The 17,758-nt window shown below is 38.7% G+C and overlaps 1 protein-coding gene across 10 annotated transcripts in view; it reads left to right on the top strand.

Moving 5' to 3' along the window:
* Window positions 1-17,758, top strand: part of TCAIM (T cell activation inhibitor, mitochondrial) — a 71,242-nt gene that overhangs the window by 10,351 nt on the left and 43,133 nt on the right. For 5 of the 10 annotated variants that reach the window (XM_054550421.2, XM_054550420.2, XM_063721628.1 and 2 more), the window contains 3 exon segments: window positions 6,326-6,398; window positions 9,334-9,469; window positions 13,021-13,174. In XM_054550421.2, coding sequence (XP_054406396.2) covers window positions 6,370-6,398; window positions 9,334-9,469; window positions 13,021-13,174 — 319 coding nt within the window. In that variant the 5' untranslated portion in view covers window positions 6,326-6,369. 10 annotated transcript variants of the gene reach the window in all.

Below are 17,758 nucleotides of genomic sequence, written 5' to 3'. Positions count from 1 at the left end.
ATCCTGGGCTGCGGGCATTCCTTGGCCCAGTGGCCAGATTTCCAGCACTTGAAGCAAGATCCTGGGGAAGGAGGTCCTGAAGGAATGCCTGACCACTGTGGCTTAGGTGTTTTGAAGTTCTTGTGTGCTGGAGATGTGGCTGGGGTTTCTCTCACAGCAGAGGCAAGTAATTGCAACTCTTGTCTCTTATTGTACACCTTGAAGGCAAGGTTAATTAAGTCCTATTGTGGGGTTTGAGGGCCAGAATTTAATTTTTGGAGCTTTTTCTAATGTCGGGAGCAGATTGGGTAATAAAATGCATATTGAGAATAAGACGGCCTTCTGGCCCCTCTGGGTCTAGGGCAGTAAAGCGTCTAAAGGTTGCTGCTAAACGAGCCATGAACTGGGCTGGGTTTTTATATTTGATTGAAAAGCCTAAATGCTAACTGATTTGGGAAAGGTCTGATAGAGAAAAAGGAGCATTAACCTTGACTATGCCTTTAGCTCCAGCCACCTTAAGAGGAAATTGTTGGGCAGGTGGGGGAGGGCTAGTCGCGGAACGAAACTGTAAGCTGGACCAGGGGTGAGGAGGGGAGGTGATAGAAGGATTATAGGGTTGGGGAGCGGAGGCTAAGGAAGAATTGGGACCTGGCTTGGCCTGGCGAGGAGCAGCCTGGGGAGGAGGGGAGAGATCAGATGGGTCCATAGAAAAGGAGGATTTAAAGGACTCAGAGTTTGGGGTGGAGACTGAAGGAACAGACAGGAGAGAAAGAAGAAAGATTTGGGATGAGTCATATTGGAAGCAGAGATTAGGAAGGGACTGATGTGTAAAAGAATGCCTGGACATCAGGCATCTCAAACCATTTGCCCATTTTACGACAAGAATTATCTAGATCTTGTAGGATGGATAAATTGAAAGTGCCATTTTCTGGCTACTTGGAACTATTGTCAAGCGGTATTGCAGAAGAAAATAAGGCATTTAGGTTTTAGATTAGGTGTGAGTTGAAGAGGTTTTAAGTTCTTGAGAACACAGGCTAAGGGAGAAGAAGGAGGAATAGAGGGTGGAAGGTTGCCCATAGTGAAGGAGGCAAGCCTAGAGAAAAGAGAGGGTAGAGACATGGAGAGAGGGGGGTACTTACCCCCCAAGGGAGGTGGTGCTTGCCACCAAGGTGAAGGATCAAGGCAGGTGTCCCTGTGGTGATCACACACCTCTGAAATGTAGGTGAATAATCAGGCAGGCCTCCCCGCAGTGATTAAACACCAAGGGAAGACTGTCTTCCCAAATCTGTTACTGGTGCCGGAGTTTTGGGTTCACGGATAAAATGTGTCTCCTCTGTCTCTACCAGAAACGGAAAGGAAATGAAATTAAGGGAAGGGAGAGATTGAAGGGTGGCACCAAAATTGAAAGGAGAAAGAAGTTGAGGGATAGTGAGAGAGGCTGGAGAAGAGAGTAAAAAGAGGCCACTTACCCGATTTAAAATTGGTGAGATGTTCCTTGGGCTGGTTGGTCTAAGGACCCAAGGTCGTAGGTGGATCTTTCTTACAGAGCAAAGAGCAGGGGGACAGGGGATTGATCTCCCAAGGGAGATCCCCCGATCCGAGTCACAGCACCAAATGTCATGTGCGTCCGTGTGAAGAGACCACCAAACAGGCTTTGTGTGAGCAATAAAGCTTTTTAATCACCTGGGTGCAGGCAGGCTGAGTCCGAAAAGAGAGTCAGCAAAGGGAGTTAGGGGTGGGGCAGTTTTATAGGATTTGGGTAGGTAGTGAAAAATTATAGTCAAAGGGGGTTGTTCTCTTGCAGGCAGGGGCGAGGGTCACAAGGTGCTCAGTGGGGGAGCTTCTGAGTGAGGAGAAGAAGTTTCACGAGGTAATGTCATCAGTTAAGGCAAGAACCAGTCATTTTCACTTCTTTTGTGATTCTTCAGTTACTTCAGGCCATCTGGATGTGTATGTGCAGGCTTGGGCTCAGAGGCCTGACAATTACCTCCCAAAGGCCCCACTTCCTTCTTTTTCATTTTCTTTCTTTTTTTTTTTTTTTTCTTTTTTTTGAGACAGGGGTCTTGCTCTGTCTCCCAGGCTGGAGTACAGCAGCATGATTGCAGCTCACTGTAGTCTGCACTTCCCAGAGTCAAGCCATCCTTACCTTAGCTTTCTGAGTAGCTGAGGCTACAGACAAGCAACACTACCCAGCTACTTTTTTGTTTTTTAGAGACAGTCTCACTATGTTGCCCAGAGGCTGGTCTTGAACTTCTGGCCTGAAGCAATACTCCTGCTGCAGCCTCCTGAATTACTGGGGTTACAAGTGGGGACCATTATATGCAGATGATTTTTTTAAGAACATATTTCACATGTTTGTTGTAAATAATATAGAAAATAAGAAGCAAAATGAAAACATTTAATATCCTACCACATAGAGATAGCCATTGTTACAGATTGCATATTTTTCTAGTCTTTTTTTCTTTGCAAGCTTGGGGTCTGGCACTTGTGCTGTCTTAACTAAATCTAGGTTATTTTGTTCATCTTATGATGAAGTTTGGGTGAGAATTTAGTCCCTCACAGGTAACACTGAACCTTCAAATAGTCCAAAATTTTTTTGTGTTTTTTATTGTTGTTGTTGTTTTTGAGATGGAGTCTCACTCTCTTGCCCAGGCAGTGCAGTGGTGCGATCTTGGCTCACTGCAACATCTGCCTCCCGGGTTCAAGCGATTCTGCCTGTAGCTGGGACTATAGGCACACACCACCATGGCTGGATAATTTTTGTGCTTTGGGTAGAGACAGGGTTTCTCCATGTTGGCCAGGCTGGTCTTGAACTCCTGACCTCAGTTGATCCACCTGCCTCAGTCTCCCAAAGTGCTGGGGACCCAAGGTCGTAGGTGGATCTTTCTTACGGAGCAAAGAGCAGGAGGACATGCCTGAGGCAGGAGCCTCTGCATCTAGCCCCAAATGTTTTGTTTTTTTTTTTTTTCCTCATTGTATCTCCATTTGATCTCAGAAATCTTTGAAGTGATAGAAGTATTTTCTGTATCTTTGTATTTGTCTCAAAATATCAATGTGCATGGTTAAAAAAAATCACCTTTTTAAATATTTTTTTATTTTATTTTATTTTATTTATTTATTTATTTATTTTTGAGACAGAGTCTCACTCTGTTGCCCAGGCTGGAGTGCAGTGGCATGATCTCGGCTCACTCCAACCTCCGCCTCCCGGGTTCAAGTGATTCTGCTGCCTTAGCCTCCCAAGTAGCTGGGATTACAGGGTCCCGCTACCACACCTGGCTAATTTTTCTATTTTTTGTAGAGATGGGGTTTTGTCATGTTGGCCAGGCTGGTCTCGAACTCCTGACCTCAGGTGATCCTCCCACCTCAGTCTCCCAAAGTGCTGGGATTACAGGCGTGAGCCACTGCGCCCAACCCACCTTTTTAATATTTAAATGGATACCTATAAATGCATTCTGTCTCCAAGAAACTCTTGCCACATCAGTCAACCTGGAAATAAATTGAAGTATCCATTTTTGTTTAAGAATTTAAAAAAGATAATTCCTGATTTTTCATTTAAAATTTTCTATCATTCTATTAATAACAGTTATGCTTCATTAGATTTCTTCACATATATTGACCACTTCACTAATATATATATGTTATATATATATTATATGTTAGTTATATATGTATTATATATAAAGTCATATATATGTGTGTGTATATATATTATATATATAAAACATTTTGGTACTTAAGATGTGACAGAATAGGACTTTAGCCATGTGGTGATTGTTTTGAGAGAACATGCTACTCAGCAGCTCTCCACAAGAATGGAATAATGGAAAACAGAAAAAGCTCAGAGCTCAATTACATAGGAGAGAAAAAAATTTTTTACCTGATGGTTATTATGTGAATAATAGGGCCTTGCAAGACTTTAATAAGGTACTGCTCATAGGATTTTAAAAATCATTTGGTCAGTTGATATGGAGACCATAGTATATTCGAATATCTTGCTAAAGATCTAAATTATTGGAAAAGTTCATGTGATTCAAATCCTTTCCCCCACTTTTATCTCCATAGCTTGTTTTAAAAATAGACTAATTTTCAGAGCAATTTTAGGTTCACAGCAAAATTTAGCAGAAAGTAAAGAGAGTTTCATATACTCCCATCCCTACTCACGCATAACCTCCCTCACTATCAGCATCCATACCAAAATGGTATATTTATTACAGTCAGTCTACATTGACACATCCTTATCACCCAAAGTCCATGCTTTACCTTAGGGTTCACTTGGTATTGTCCATTCTAGGGATTTTGACAAATGTTGACACATGATGCTTCCACCGTTGTAGTATCATTCATACAGAATAGTTTCACTGCCCTAAAAATCCTCTGAGCTCTGCCTGTTCATCCCTCCCTATCGATTAACCACAGATCTTTTTATACTGTCTTCAGACTTTTTGCCTTTCCCAGACTGCCTGGAATTCATATGCTTGAAATCACACAGTATACAGCCTTTTCAGATTGACTTCTTTTTTTTTTTTTTTTTTTTTTTTTTTTGAGACAGAGTTTTTGCTCGTGTTGCCCATACTGGAGTGCAAAGGCGCGATCTCGGCTCACTGCAACCCTCTGACTCCTGGGTTCAAGCAATTCTCCTGCCTCAGCCTCGCAAGTAGCTGGGACTAGAGGCGCCCACCACCACACCTGGCTAATTTTTGTATTTTTAGTAGAGACAGGGTTTTACCGTGTTGGTCAGGCTGGTCTCAAAACTCCTGACCTCAGGTGATCCGCCTGCCTCAGCCTCCCAAAGTGCTGGGATTACAGGCATGAGCCACCGTGCCTGGCTGACTTCTTTAACTTAGTAGTATCCAGTTAAGTTTCCTCCCTGACTTTTTTTTAGCCTGAATAATATTCAATTGTTTGGATGTACTACAGTTTATCCATTTACTTACTGAAGGACATCGTGGTTGCTTCCAAGTTTTAGCAGTTATAAATAAAGCCTCTATAAACACCTGTGCACTAGTTTTTGTGTGGACATAGTTTTCAGTTTGTTTTGTAAATTACCAAGGACTACTGTTGCTGTATAATATGGTAAGAGTATGTTTAGTTTTGTAAGAAATTGCCATACTGTCTTCCAAAGTGGCTGCACCTGTTTGCATTCTCACTTCCCACTAGCAGTGAATGAGAGTTGCTGTTGCCGCACATCCTTACCAGCAGGTGTTGTCAATGTTTTGGATTTTGGCCGTTCTAATAGATTTGCAGTGGCATCTCACTTGTTTTAATTTGCAATTGTCTGACAACACATGATGTTGAACTGCATTTCATATGCTTATTTGCCATCTGTATGTCTTCTTGGTGAGGTGTCTGTTAAGGTTTTTTGCCCATTTTTAATTGGGTTGCTTGTTTTCTCATTGTTAAGCTTTAGGAGTTCTTTGTATATTTTGGATAATAGTTTGTTATCAGATGTGTCTTTTGCAAATATTTTCTCCAAGTGTGTGGCTTTTCTTCTCATTCTCTTGACATTGTCTTTCGCAGAGCAGAATTTTTCAGTTTTACTAAAGTCCAGCTTACCAGTTAAGCTGGATAGTGCCTTTGGTGTTATAACTAAATAGTCATTTCTATCCCCAAGGTCATCTAGATTTTCTCTTTTGTTATCGTCTAGGAGTTTTATAGCATTTTATATTTAGGTCTATGACCCATTTTGAGTTAATTTTTGTGAAAAATGTAAGATCTGTGTCCAGGTTAATTTTTTCGCATGTGGTTGTACGATTGTTTTAGTGTCATTTGTTGAACAAGCTGTCTTTGCTCCACTGGATTGCCTTTGTTCCTTTGCCAAAGATTAGTTGACTTTATTTGTATGAATCTATTTCTGGGCTGTCTATTCTGTTCCATGGATCCATTCATTCTTTCACCAACACCATGCTGTCTTGATTACTGTAGCTTTAGAGTAAGTCTTGAAATAAAGTAGTATCATTTTTCTACCTTTGTTCTCCTTCCTTATTGAGTTGGCTACTCTCTGGGTCTTTTGTCTCTCTTTATAAACTTTAGAATCCATTTTTCAGTATCCACAAACTAACTTGCTGGGATTTTGATTGGAATTTCATTGAATCTATAGATCAAGTTGGGAAGAATGACATCTTGACAATATTGAGTCTTCCTATCCATGAACATGGAGAATCTCTCCATTTATTTAGTCTTCCTGTTTCCTTCATCTGAGTTTGTAGTTTTCCTTATCTAGATCTTATACGTATTTTATAAGATTAATAACTAAGTATTTCATATTTTGGGGTGATAATATAAATCGTAATGTGTTTTACACTTAAAATTCTACTTGTTCATTTGTGATATCTGCTTAACTTTTAAGCAATTAATGGATGCCTGGAAGTTGACGTACATATATATTCAGAAATGTTTTGCCACCTGAGACCTATGAGGAGGTAAGCATCGTGGTCCAATCTGTAATAAGTGTTGTGGCAGGGGGAGGTCTGTTATGCATTTGGTTTATTTCAGTTTGTTATTATTTTTCCAATTCTGAAGTTATATTATGGTGGAAAGCTGGAACAAAAAAGGAAAGAAAATTTATATGAGAAGACAGGTCCTCCAAGAGTACATTCAGAGTAGAAGGTGAAAAGAATACTGTCCTTCAGAATAGTTAGGTGTGAAAAGCTTAAAAGGAAAAACAGATCAAGTTTCCTCTTAACAAAATTCACTTTATGGTATTATGTTTCAAGCATCTAGGGCACACAGTTTCTTTTCTTTAGAGTTTAAAAGAGGGAGAGACTAATGAGAATACAAAAGGGAAGGTTCTGGGGGAATAGATACAATGCCTCCTGGCACATGGCAGGTGTGCAGTAATTGTTCAATTTGGATAGGTAAAAATGCAGGTCAGGGAGGATGCATTAGGGCTTAGAAATTATGTAGGACAGAAAGAGGAGAATGAGGAAGATTCTTGGGAGCTGGAACTGAGGGTTTCTATAAGGAGTGATTGGAGATCAAGTTGGAAAGATAGATGGGGAAACCATGAAAGAGGGTTTCAAATACCAGACTAAGGAGTGGATTTATTCTGCAGGAATTCGGGCACCACCAAAGCTGTTTGAGTAAGGAATACAGTGATGGTGGAATTTTAAGAAAGTTAATCTGTTGGTGATACCCAATATGGTTGGAGAAAGAGACAGCAGAGTAGACTAATTATGTACAGTCCAGTTTTGTAGTGATGATAATTGATAGCAGAGAAAGTAGAAAGAAGGAATGATTTCATTGAACATTGTAAAGTGAGAAGACTTTACTAACTGATAGTGAATGGGGGTAGTGAACTAATTTGGGTTTTGTGCTTTGCAACATTGAGAAAGGTGGTACCACAGTAACAAAAATAAGGAAGATAATCCTGGATTGAGTTGCTAACTGCTCCCTGGCCTTCTGTAACCAGGCTGAATTTAGAAAGACAATAATGACTCGTACTTCTTTTTTAGATATGTAAAATTTGAGCAGCTGGCAAGAGAGCTAAGTGTATGTCAGACGTTGGGAAATGAGAACGGAAGCTCAGAGGGATAAGTGGAGTTGCCACTGTGGTTTACTTAGACTAGCTCATATTTAATCCTGGCTGATTGTTTTCTTTACTTTAAACTCCTGTTCTAATCTTTGATGTACAAATCCATATATTGACTTTATAAAAGGTTCAAATATATGGGAGAAACAAAAGATAATCTGCAGATAGGTTGGTGGTCTCCAGATTGTTTAAAAATCACCAGAAATGATTCCACAATCTCTACCATTTTAAAAACTTTTCTAAAGACTTGGCACACCTAATGTATGAGAACAAAAGCATGTGCAATGTTTAGAGACTTCATTATAAAAAGCTTAGGTTGGGCCAGGCACAGTGGCTCACGCCTGTAGTCCCAGCACTTTGGGAGGCCGAGGCGGGCAGATCCTTTGAGGTCAGGAGTTCAAGACCAGCCGGGCCAACATGGCGAAACCCCATCTCTACTAAAAATGCAAAAATTAACTGGGCACGGTGGCATGCACCTGTAATCCCTGCTACTTGCAAGGCTGAGGCAGGAGAATTGCTTGAACCCAGGGTACAGAGGTTGAGCCGAGATCATGCCACTGCACTCCAGCCTGGGCAACAGAGTGAGACTCTGTCTCAAAAAAAAAAAGCTTAGGATGGAAAAGGTAAATTATAACATTTAAAAATAGGTGTCGTGGGAGTGCTTTCAAAAAACCGCAAATAATTTCATTTGGATTTAAACACTGTACTTTTAAAAACACTCCCAGGTGGGTTACAAAACTTAAGAATGAGAATATCACGGCCGGGTGTGGTGGCTCATACCTGCCATCCCAGTACTTTGGGAGGCTGAGGCAGGTGGATTACCTGAGGTCAGGAGTTTGAGACCAGCCTGACCAACATGGTGAGACCCTGTCTCTACTAAAAATACAAAAAAAAAAAAAAAAAAAACAATTAATCGGCAGTAGTGGCATACACCTGTAGTCCCAGCTACTCGGGAGGCTGAGGCAGGAGAGTCACTTGAACCCGAGAGGCAGAAGATTGCATGCAGTGAGCCAAGATCATGCCACTGCACTCCAGCCTGGGCAACAGAGCAAGACTCCATCTCAAAAAAAAAGAATGAGAATATCAAGTTATCCAACTAGTATAATTTTAGCATGCTAATAATGAGGGAATGAACTAAAAGACATCTGTATCTCTTTTTAAGTATAATAATTATCAAAATGTTTGCTACTATAAAGAAAAAATTGAGCCAGGCATGGTGGCTCATGACTGTAATCCCATTGCTTTGGGAGGGTAAGGCGGGAGTATTACTTGAGGCCAGCAGTTTGAGATCAGCAAAAGAATTAGTTGGGTGTGGTGACACGTGCCTGTAGTCCCAGCTACTTGGGAGGGTAAGGTGGGAGGATCACTTGACCCCCGGAGATCGCACCGCTGCACTCCAGCCTGGGCAACAAAGCAAGACTCTGTCTGAAAGAAAAAAAGAGAGAAAGCGATAGATACGTAGAGATATATATATAGAGAGAGAGAATTACACTATTGGATATTAAGATTTTTTGATCTGAATAAGAAACTTATAAAGCAAATGTTATCATTTGCAGTGAAGTCAGCTGAATTTCAAAGTGGAGTATTGAGGGGAAATTATAATATTATTTAATATTTCTCATTTTGCACCAGAAAAATTTATAACCACTGTTTTAGAAACCATGTGGTACTCACCGCTTGTAAAACTAATAGATTTCAGAAAACCATAAAGTATCTATCTTGTTTCTGCTGTGCATAGTACGTTTAGTTTTATTGTCACTTTATACATTGAGGATTTGTGTGTGTGTGAGTGCCTCAATGAATAACAGTCCACATCTTTTTAAAAGGTTATGTCTAGAGAAGATATTTCCACACTGGTTTCCCTATTCAAGAGCTTTATCAGGAGCTGAAGCAGTCAATGCCTTGAGGCCTTTCTATTTTGCAGTACATCCAGATTTCTTTGGACAGCACCCCGTAGAAAGGGTAAACATTTATTTATTTTTAAACTATTAGTGTACATTTCTGCGTATTTACCTTTGATACAATATAATACATAGAGTTCTATAAATGTGGATTATTCTGTTGTGATATAATCAATGCTTTGAACTAATTTGAAATGTACATACTGAAAATTGAAAATAGAGCTTTTTTAATGAAAGCTGTCATTGTTTTGTGCAGGCCATAAAGCTGTCATTTAAACTCTTTAGAGTACTAGTAATCATGTTTTTGGTACCAATTTTTGAAGTACAGTTGAGGGTTTGAAACAAAACTTGAGACCTCTATTATCATGATCAATCTCTCTCTCTTTTTTTTTTTTAAAGGATGATACATGGAAGAGTTTTCAATGCCCTAGTGATTTTTCCTTATGATGCATGCTGCTGGACCACTCCCCTACAACATCAGTTAATGTGTGCTCCAGGAATACAAACTGATATGAAAAATGACTTATGGTAGATGTAGTTAAGACAGTCAATATATTTTAACATTAGAAAATACAGTCAGTCCTTCATATCCCTGGGTTTTACATCCAAGGATTCAACCAACCTCAGACTGAAAATATTAGGGGAAAAAAATACATCTGTACTACACATGAACAAACTTCTTTCTTGTCATTATTCCCTGAACAACACAGGATAACAACTACTTACATAGCACTTACATTATATTAGGTATTATAAGTAATCTAGAAATGACTTAAAGTATATGGGAGGATATACATAGGTTATTTGCAAATACTACACTATTTTATATGAGAGACTTGAGCATTCGCAGATTTCGGTATCCACAGGAGGTCCTGGAACCAATCCCCCGTGGATACCAAGGGACTACTATATATTACAAAGCCACGTGCTTTCGAATTACTTCATTGGTTCCTTCTATTTTCATTAACACTGATATCTAGTTTAATATGAAAAGGAACTTGAAATCTTGAAAATTAGAACACTGTTATTTTTTTCTACTTGCAATGGAAAATCTATTTTGCTTTTTGCTCCTAGGAAAATATTCTGATTATGATATTTGATACATATGTTAGCTACTCAAAGTCAGAACTTTTCAAAGTAATCAGTAAATTGAATCAACAGAAAAATATTCATTACCTCGAGGATGCATTAATAAAGTTTTTAAATTCAAAATGTATAGAAAATTCAAGCTTAGTGATACTTTAATATTATTCTACCAATGTATTTTTTTAAATTAAGACTTCTGTATGCAGCAGGGCATGGTGGGCACACCTGTAGTCCCAGCTACTAGGGAGGCTGAGGCAGGAGGATTACTTGAGCCCAGGAATTCAAGCCTGGGCAACATAGTGAGACCTCCTAAATTTAAAAAACAAACAACAAAAACTTCTATGTGTGGTAAAGGGTTAACTCAGCAAGCTTGGGTTGCTTAAACCTTGCTCATTCCAAAGAAAGGTCTGACCCCAGTGCTGACCTTTGACTGGGTACTGGGAAATGACCTCTGAGCCCCTGGAATATCCCACCTGATAGGAATGTTTCTGTTTGCCTGAGGCCTTAGACCATGCCAGATAGTTTATGCTAACAATATGATTTATAGTGAATACCTGTTTTCCTGTGTCTAAGACCCTGGGCTGCACTATATTCATTTGACCTCGGGGATCTGGGGAGCTGAGACTGAGTAGCTAAAGTGAGTCACATAAGCACTAAATGCTTACCTGACTGACCCCCAGTAAAACTCTGGACATCCAGACTCGGATGAGCTTCCTTGGTTGGCAACACTTTTATATATTGTCACACACCATTGCTGGGGGGATTAAGCACTGTCTATAAAACTCCACTGTGAAATGACAACTGGAAACTTGCATGTGGTCTCTCCTGATTCTGCTCTATGCACCTTTTCCCTTTGCTGATTTTAATCTCCATTCTTTTGTTGTAATAAACCGTAATGGTGAATAAAACAGCTTGTCTGAGTTCTGTGAATCCTTCTAGTAAATCATTGAACCTGAGAGTGGTCTTGGGGACCCCTGACACAACGTGCCTAGAGTTTAATGGTTCTGATAAGTTTACATTTTCATGTTATCTTTAAACTTGTATTTATTGACTCCTCCTTTGTGTCAAGCCCTTGCCGTAGCTGCTGCCTCTGTTTAGAGCATCCTTTTCCCAGATATCCCAGATATGGCTTGTCCTTTACTTTCTCACTGAAGTGTCACCTTTCAGTGAGGCTTTCCCAGACTACACTATTACTTGTGTTTGTTTTGTTTTGTATTTTTTTGTTTTTAATTTACAATTTACAATTTTTTGTAAATTGTTTTAAAAACAATTTATTGTAAATTGCCATCTCTGCTTTCCTTCCTAGCATTCCCTCCCCTCTTTACCCTGCAGTACTTCTTGTTTTTTTTTCCTTCCCATGTACCCTATTTCCTTATTTATTAGGTTTGTTGTTTATTTTTCTCCCCTCACTAAAATGCAAGCTCCATGAAGACTGTTCACTCTTCTTGTCACTCTTCTTGCCACCACATGTTCAGTTCAGTCTTCTTCCTGCTATTAGAGAACACCCTTGCCCCTTTTCTAAGGAAGACTGGCTTAAAGTCCCATCTATTCATAGCATCGAACTCAAAGTCCAGGGTTTCACAGTGATGCACAGGATTTTTGGGGTTTTTTTTTTTAATCCTCTTTAATTTAATTTAAAAATCTGCAAAACATTGTGGGTTTAAAAAAAAAATCAAAACTAAATACAAAGTTTAATGAGAAGTCTCATTCCTGTATTCCTGTTTCCTTTACCCAATTCCTATTCACTTCCTATATATAATCATTTTTTTTTTTTTTAATTTTTTTGGAGACAGAGTCTTGCTCTGTCACCCAGGCGGGGAGTGTGGTGGCACCATCAAGGGGCTCACTGCAGCCTCGAACTCCTGGGCTCAAGTGATCCTCCTACCTCAGCCTCCTGAGTAGCTGGGACCACAAGCATGTACCACCGTGCCCAACTAATTTTTGTATTTTTTGTAGAGTCGAGGTTTCACCATGTTGCCCGGGCTGTTCTCAAACTGCTGAGTTCAGGCAATCTGCCCACCTCAGCCTCCCAAAAAGTGCTGGGATTATAGACATGAGCCACCATGTCCAGCTTTCTTGTGTTGCTTTTTAGCAAAAATAGAAATATTTATCAAAAAATAATGATGAAGATTTAGTCTTACACTGGCAATAATTATCCCACACTTGCCTACAGGACTCATATGGCTAAGAACATCATATTAGAATAAATTAAACAATCATTTATTACTTTGGGATATTTAGTCATTGGCATTTTCCACATTTAGGTTATAAAGGAATTCAACCATGTTTTCTTCTATTACTTATATGGTTACATCTTTTTACATCTTACCCATATGGAGTTCATTCTGTTACATGTTGTGAGATGTAGATCCAATTTTATCTTTTACCAAAGAGCTATGAAATCCTAACATTTTTAAATACTAAATTATTTAATACTCTCAATGTGTTTAAAAGGTTAGATAGATATCATTTCTGATATTTCCTTGTTCTATTTTGTATGTAAATGCCCTTAATGTTTTTTTCCAGGAAATCAATGAAAATTCTCTTAAAAGGTTAAGTGTCTACTTAGAAAACCTCCAGAAACCAGGCTTCAAGTCTTTGAAACCAACTCAGCTTACATTTTATGTAAGAGAAACAGACCAGAGTTCCTCTGATGGCCAGGAACCTTTTAGTACTTCCGGTACGTTTTTTATTTCTGGTGTGTCCCTTGCAAGCTTCATGTTAAATGTGTTCATTAATTTTGACATTGCCAGAATACCTTTGGATCAAAACTTTGGTGATAGAAAAATAATAGCATTTAATTGATTGTTTTCCTAGAATTAGATTCTATTCCTAGCTGCATATGTTTGAACAAGTGATTTTTTGCGTGTTTAAACTTTTTTGTTTCTAAAACTAAAATGTTCCTATTTGTTCCCTTACTAGTTCAGTGTTATTTTAAGTGTTAAACATGTCCAAAAAATATGTATTTCTAAAAACTACAGCTTGCATTCTCTTATTTAGTCCTCTGAATACTCTGAGGCTGGTAGTATTTACCCAGTTGTAACTTAGTGATGTTCAGTGCCTTTCCCAAGACCAGAGAGAAAGAATATAAGTCTCGAACCCAGGTCTTTTAACTCCAACCTTATGCTGCCTCTAAAATGCAGTTGATCTTAGCAGATAGCCACCTTTTCACTACCTTTTGTCACTGCTTATCCATATTTAAAATTAAGGACAAATATTTAGGGTAAAGATTACACTAAAGGCCTATCATTTCTCTAATTATACATGCTTTTGATGATTCTTGAAGAAATAACTATATTTTTAGAATGAACTTAAGACAATTTAAGGATTCACTGAGTGCTTTCTGTGAGTTAAGGCTAAAACAGATACACTGTAATTTTTTTTTTTGAAACAAACTGTTATAAAACTCAGAATTTGATAGGTCTTTGAGATCTAAAATTTGTTTCTAGCTCTGCCAGTGACCTAGCTGTGTGACCTTTAACTTTTGGGTGTTCATTTATTAAAATGAAAGAGTTGGAGAACTGTGTAGAGGCCACTCACATGGAAGATCCCTAATTTACACCTCACCCTCCCACGGCTCTCAGGACTTCAAATGGAAGGAGGAAGAGCTTGATCTGAAGAATACTGAAGTATGTTGAAGACAACTCCTCACCCAGTCTCTCCAGGGACTAGTATTTGATAGTATATGATCTCTTACCTTTTGTTTTCTCATAATTCAATATGGTAGATCAGGAGTCACAAATTCTTTTTCTTGGCAGTTTCTCCATCTACCTCTGACTTAGAGTTTTGTTAAAAATAGCCCTATTCTTCAATATTTAAAGATAGAAAGTCAATTCATAGCCTTTTTGTGAAGGAACAGCTGTACTGAAGAATGCTGTAAATAATGAATAATAAGCATGTTGATCACTCTAAGTGACACAATTCTGTTTGAAAGTTTAAATACATTATGAATGTGCTGTTCCTAGCCATGAGTCTCATAAGCAACTGAGATAGATTGTTACTAGTGTAAAACCAAATATTCATAAATATTTTTAATAGATATATGCTCCTGTTAGTCAGGGTCAAGATTAGGCTAGGAATTAAATAACATCTTACTTATATGTAGTGGTCTACTTAGGTTTCATGATTTCTCCAGGAAGACAGATGGAATTTTTAGAGGCAGATTATATCCTTTATAGTTGTTAAAATAAAAATATTATCATCAATCTGTTTTTATTTGTATGTGGTTGAAAGAGTCGAGCTCGTTCCTACAGCTACCACTAGTGCTTATGCTACCACTGTCAGCTGGATTTGTCTTAAATATTGAATATGCATGGAGTTAAAGAATAAACTGAATTTAAAAGCTTAGTGGAAAACTTAGGAAGTTTCACACAGCAAATTAGGGACAGAGCTGGTACTAGAACTAATGTCTCCTTATTCCTAGTCCAGTGTTTTGATTTGTATACCACATTATCTATTAATTCTTCTTTTAAAATATTGTAATTAATCATTTTTCCTTTTGCCTTTATAACAAAGATTGGCCCTCTGACAAAGATTTAAAACATTTTTACTTCTGTAACATTTTTACCTGATTATAAAATTAAAATCAAGTAGATTTTTAAAAAATTTTTATTTCTAGAACACTAGAAATCATGAATCAGCTTTGGATAATTAAGATGGTAATAAGGTAAAATGTTTACTAGTGATTTTCATTACTGAAATTTTATGAGCCTTTAGCATTATTAATACATTGAAATCCTTAAAGGCTGAAATTATTTATTCAGCTCCGTATCTTTTTGGTGGTTCATGAGGAAGTAAATGTTGTTATTAGAATAAATTTTAAAATAAGTTAAAGATTTGCTAAGAGCTTTCTGTGAATTAATGCCAAGACAAATAGCTGTAGCCAGCTCTGGCTGAGTAAAAACAGAATCCTTTACTTTCAGTTAATGGTTAACTTTGAATGATTTCTTAAACAAAAATAGCTTATAGCTGGGCATGGTGACACAAGCCTGTACTTCCAGCTACTCAGAAGACTGAGGTGGGAGAATCACTTGAGCCCAGGAGTTTGAGGCTAGCCTGGACAACTGGACAACACAGCGAGACTGTCTTTTTTTTTTTTTTTTTTTTTGAGACGGAGTCTCACTCTGTCGCCAGGCTGGAGTGCAGTGGTGCAATCTTGGCTCACTGCAACCTCTGCCTCCCAGGTTCAAGCGATTCTTCTGCCTCAGCCTCCTGAGTAGCTGGGACTACAGGCAAGGGCCACAATGCCCAGCTAATTTTTGTATTTTTAGTAGAGACGGGGTTTCACCATGTTGGCCATGATGGTCTCGATCTCTTAACCCCGTGATCTGCCCACCTCGGCTTCCCAAAGTGCTGGTGTTACAGGCATGAGCCACCGCACCTGGCCGAGACTGTCATTTTAAAAAAAAAAAAAAAAAAATGTAAAATGTTACAGAAAAAATTAAACTAGAAATGGGAGAAAAGATAATAATAGCATATATGACAAAAAGATAATGCTAATACATAAAGAGTTTTTACAAATTAAAAATAAACCAGAGTAGTTCCATTCCAAAAATGGAGAAAGACAATAAATAGACAGTTCAAGAAATAACACATATAAATGTCAGTTAAGTATATAAAAATCTTTAGGCCATGCGTGGTGGCTCACGCCTGTAATCCCAGCACTCTGAGAGGCCGAGGCAGACAAATTGCTTGAGTCCAGGAGTTCTAGACCAGCCTGGGCAGCATAGCAAAACCCCGTCTCTACTAAAAATACAAAAAATTAACCAGGCGTGGTGGCACGTGCCTGTAGTCCCAGCTACTCGAGAGCCTAAGGTAGGAGAATCACCTGAGCCCAGGGGGCAGAGGTTGCAGTGAGGCAAGATGGCAAGCACCACTGCACTCCAGCATGGGTGACAGAGTGAGACCCTGTCTCAAAAAAAAAAAAAAAAAAAAAAAAATCTTTAGCCTCTGTATTCGAACGCAAACTGAAATAATTAGGTAGTATTTTTTGCCCATTAATTTTTTTCTTTTTTTGCTGGTAATACCCATAAATGGTAAAAATACATTTTCCCACATTATTGATGGGTATATAAATTAGTGCAAACTCTACAAACTCTGCAGCTTGGAATTCTCTCTCCAAAGCCACAAAATTCTTCTTGGAATGTATCCTGAGGAACCAGTAAAGGATATTTGCAGTGTGGTACAGGCAGTCCTCACTATATAGCAGCTCTTATGTTGGATTAAATAATGAGCTGATAAATTGAGACAGAAACAGATTTACTCCTTGACTTTGCACTTCTCAGGATGAGCTATTTTTTCTTAACTTCCAGTGCAGCAATTTGGGTTTTCCTTTCCTCCTTTACTGACTAGAATAATTCCCTTGCCAGTAGTTCTAAGTTTACCCAAATTATTGAACTAAAAAAAGTATTTCTTTGTTGGCATGTTCTGGATCTCATAAGTTGGTGTGGCAAGTAGAATGTGTATCTCTGACAATGATTTAAATTGTGGTGTCTGTCATCAGTTGCAAATACTTTTTTTTTTTTTTTTTTTGAGGCAGAGTCTTGCTCTGCTGCCAGGCTTAAGTGCAGTGGCACAATCTCGGCTCACTGCAATCTCTGCCTCCTGGATTCAAGTGATTCTCCTGCCTCAGCCTCCCGAGTAGCTGGGATTACAGGAGCGCACCACCACACCCACTAATTTTTGTATTTTTAGTAGAGACGGAGTTTTACCTTGTTGGCCAGGCTGGTCTCGAACTCCTGGCCTCAAGTGATCCACCTGCCTCAGCCTCCCAAAGTGGTGGATTACAGGCATGAACCACTGCCCTGGCCTCATACGTGATACACACATTCAAGCACATAGACGGAAAAGGTCAAAGACAGTGCTGCCCAAGAGAACTTTCTGTGATGAGGGAAATGTTCCATATCTGCATCATCTAATATGGTAGGCCCTAGCCCCGCGTGCTTATTGAGCACTTGAAATGTGGCCAGTGTGGCCGAAGAACTTAATTTTAAATTTTTATTTCATTTCAATCAATTTAATTTTAAATTGCCACATGTGCTAGTAGCTACCATCTTGGATAGAGCAGGTCTGGAAGAATATGTACCTGTTAATAGTGATTTCCTCAAGTAAAGATGGTAAAGTTGTATGCCTGCTAACAGGAGACTTTTGCTTTTAATTTTCAAAACTAATTAAAAATAGTTTTTTAAAAAAGCAAAGAGTCAGCATGTTGTAGTGGAGAAAATATGTGGCTTGGTGTCAACTCAGATTTAAGCCCTGGCTTCAT

The sequence above is a fragment of the Pongo abelii genome, chromosome 2, assembly GCF_028885655.2.
Source record: "Pongo abelii isolate AG06213 chromosome 2, NHGRI_mPonAbe1-v2.0_pri, whole genome shotgun sequence".
In the NCBI taxonomy this organism is placed as follows: Eukaryota; Metazoa; Chordata; class Mammalia; order Primates; family Hominidae; genus Pongo; species Pongo abelii.
The sequence above is the reverse complement of the archived record's forward strand: the minus strand, read 5'-3'. Positions and strand labels throughout refer to the sequence as shown.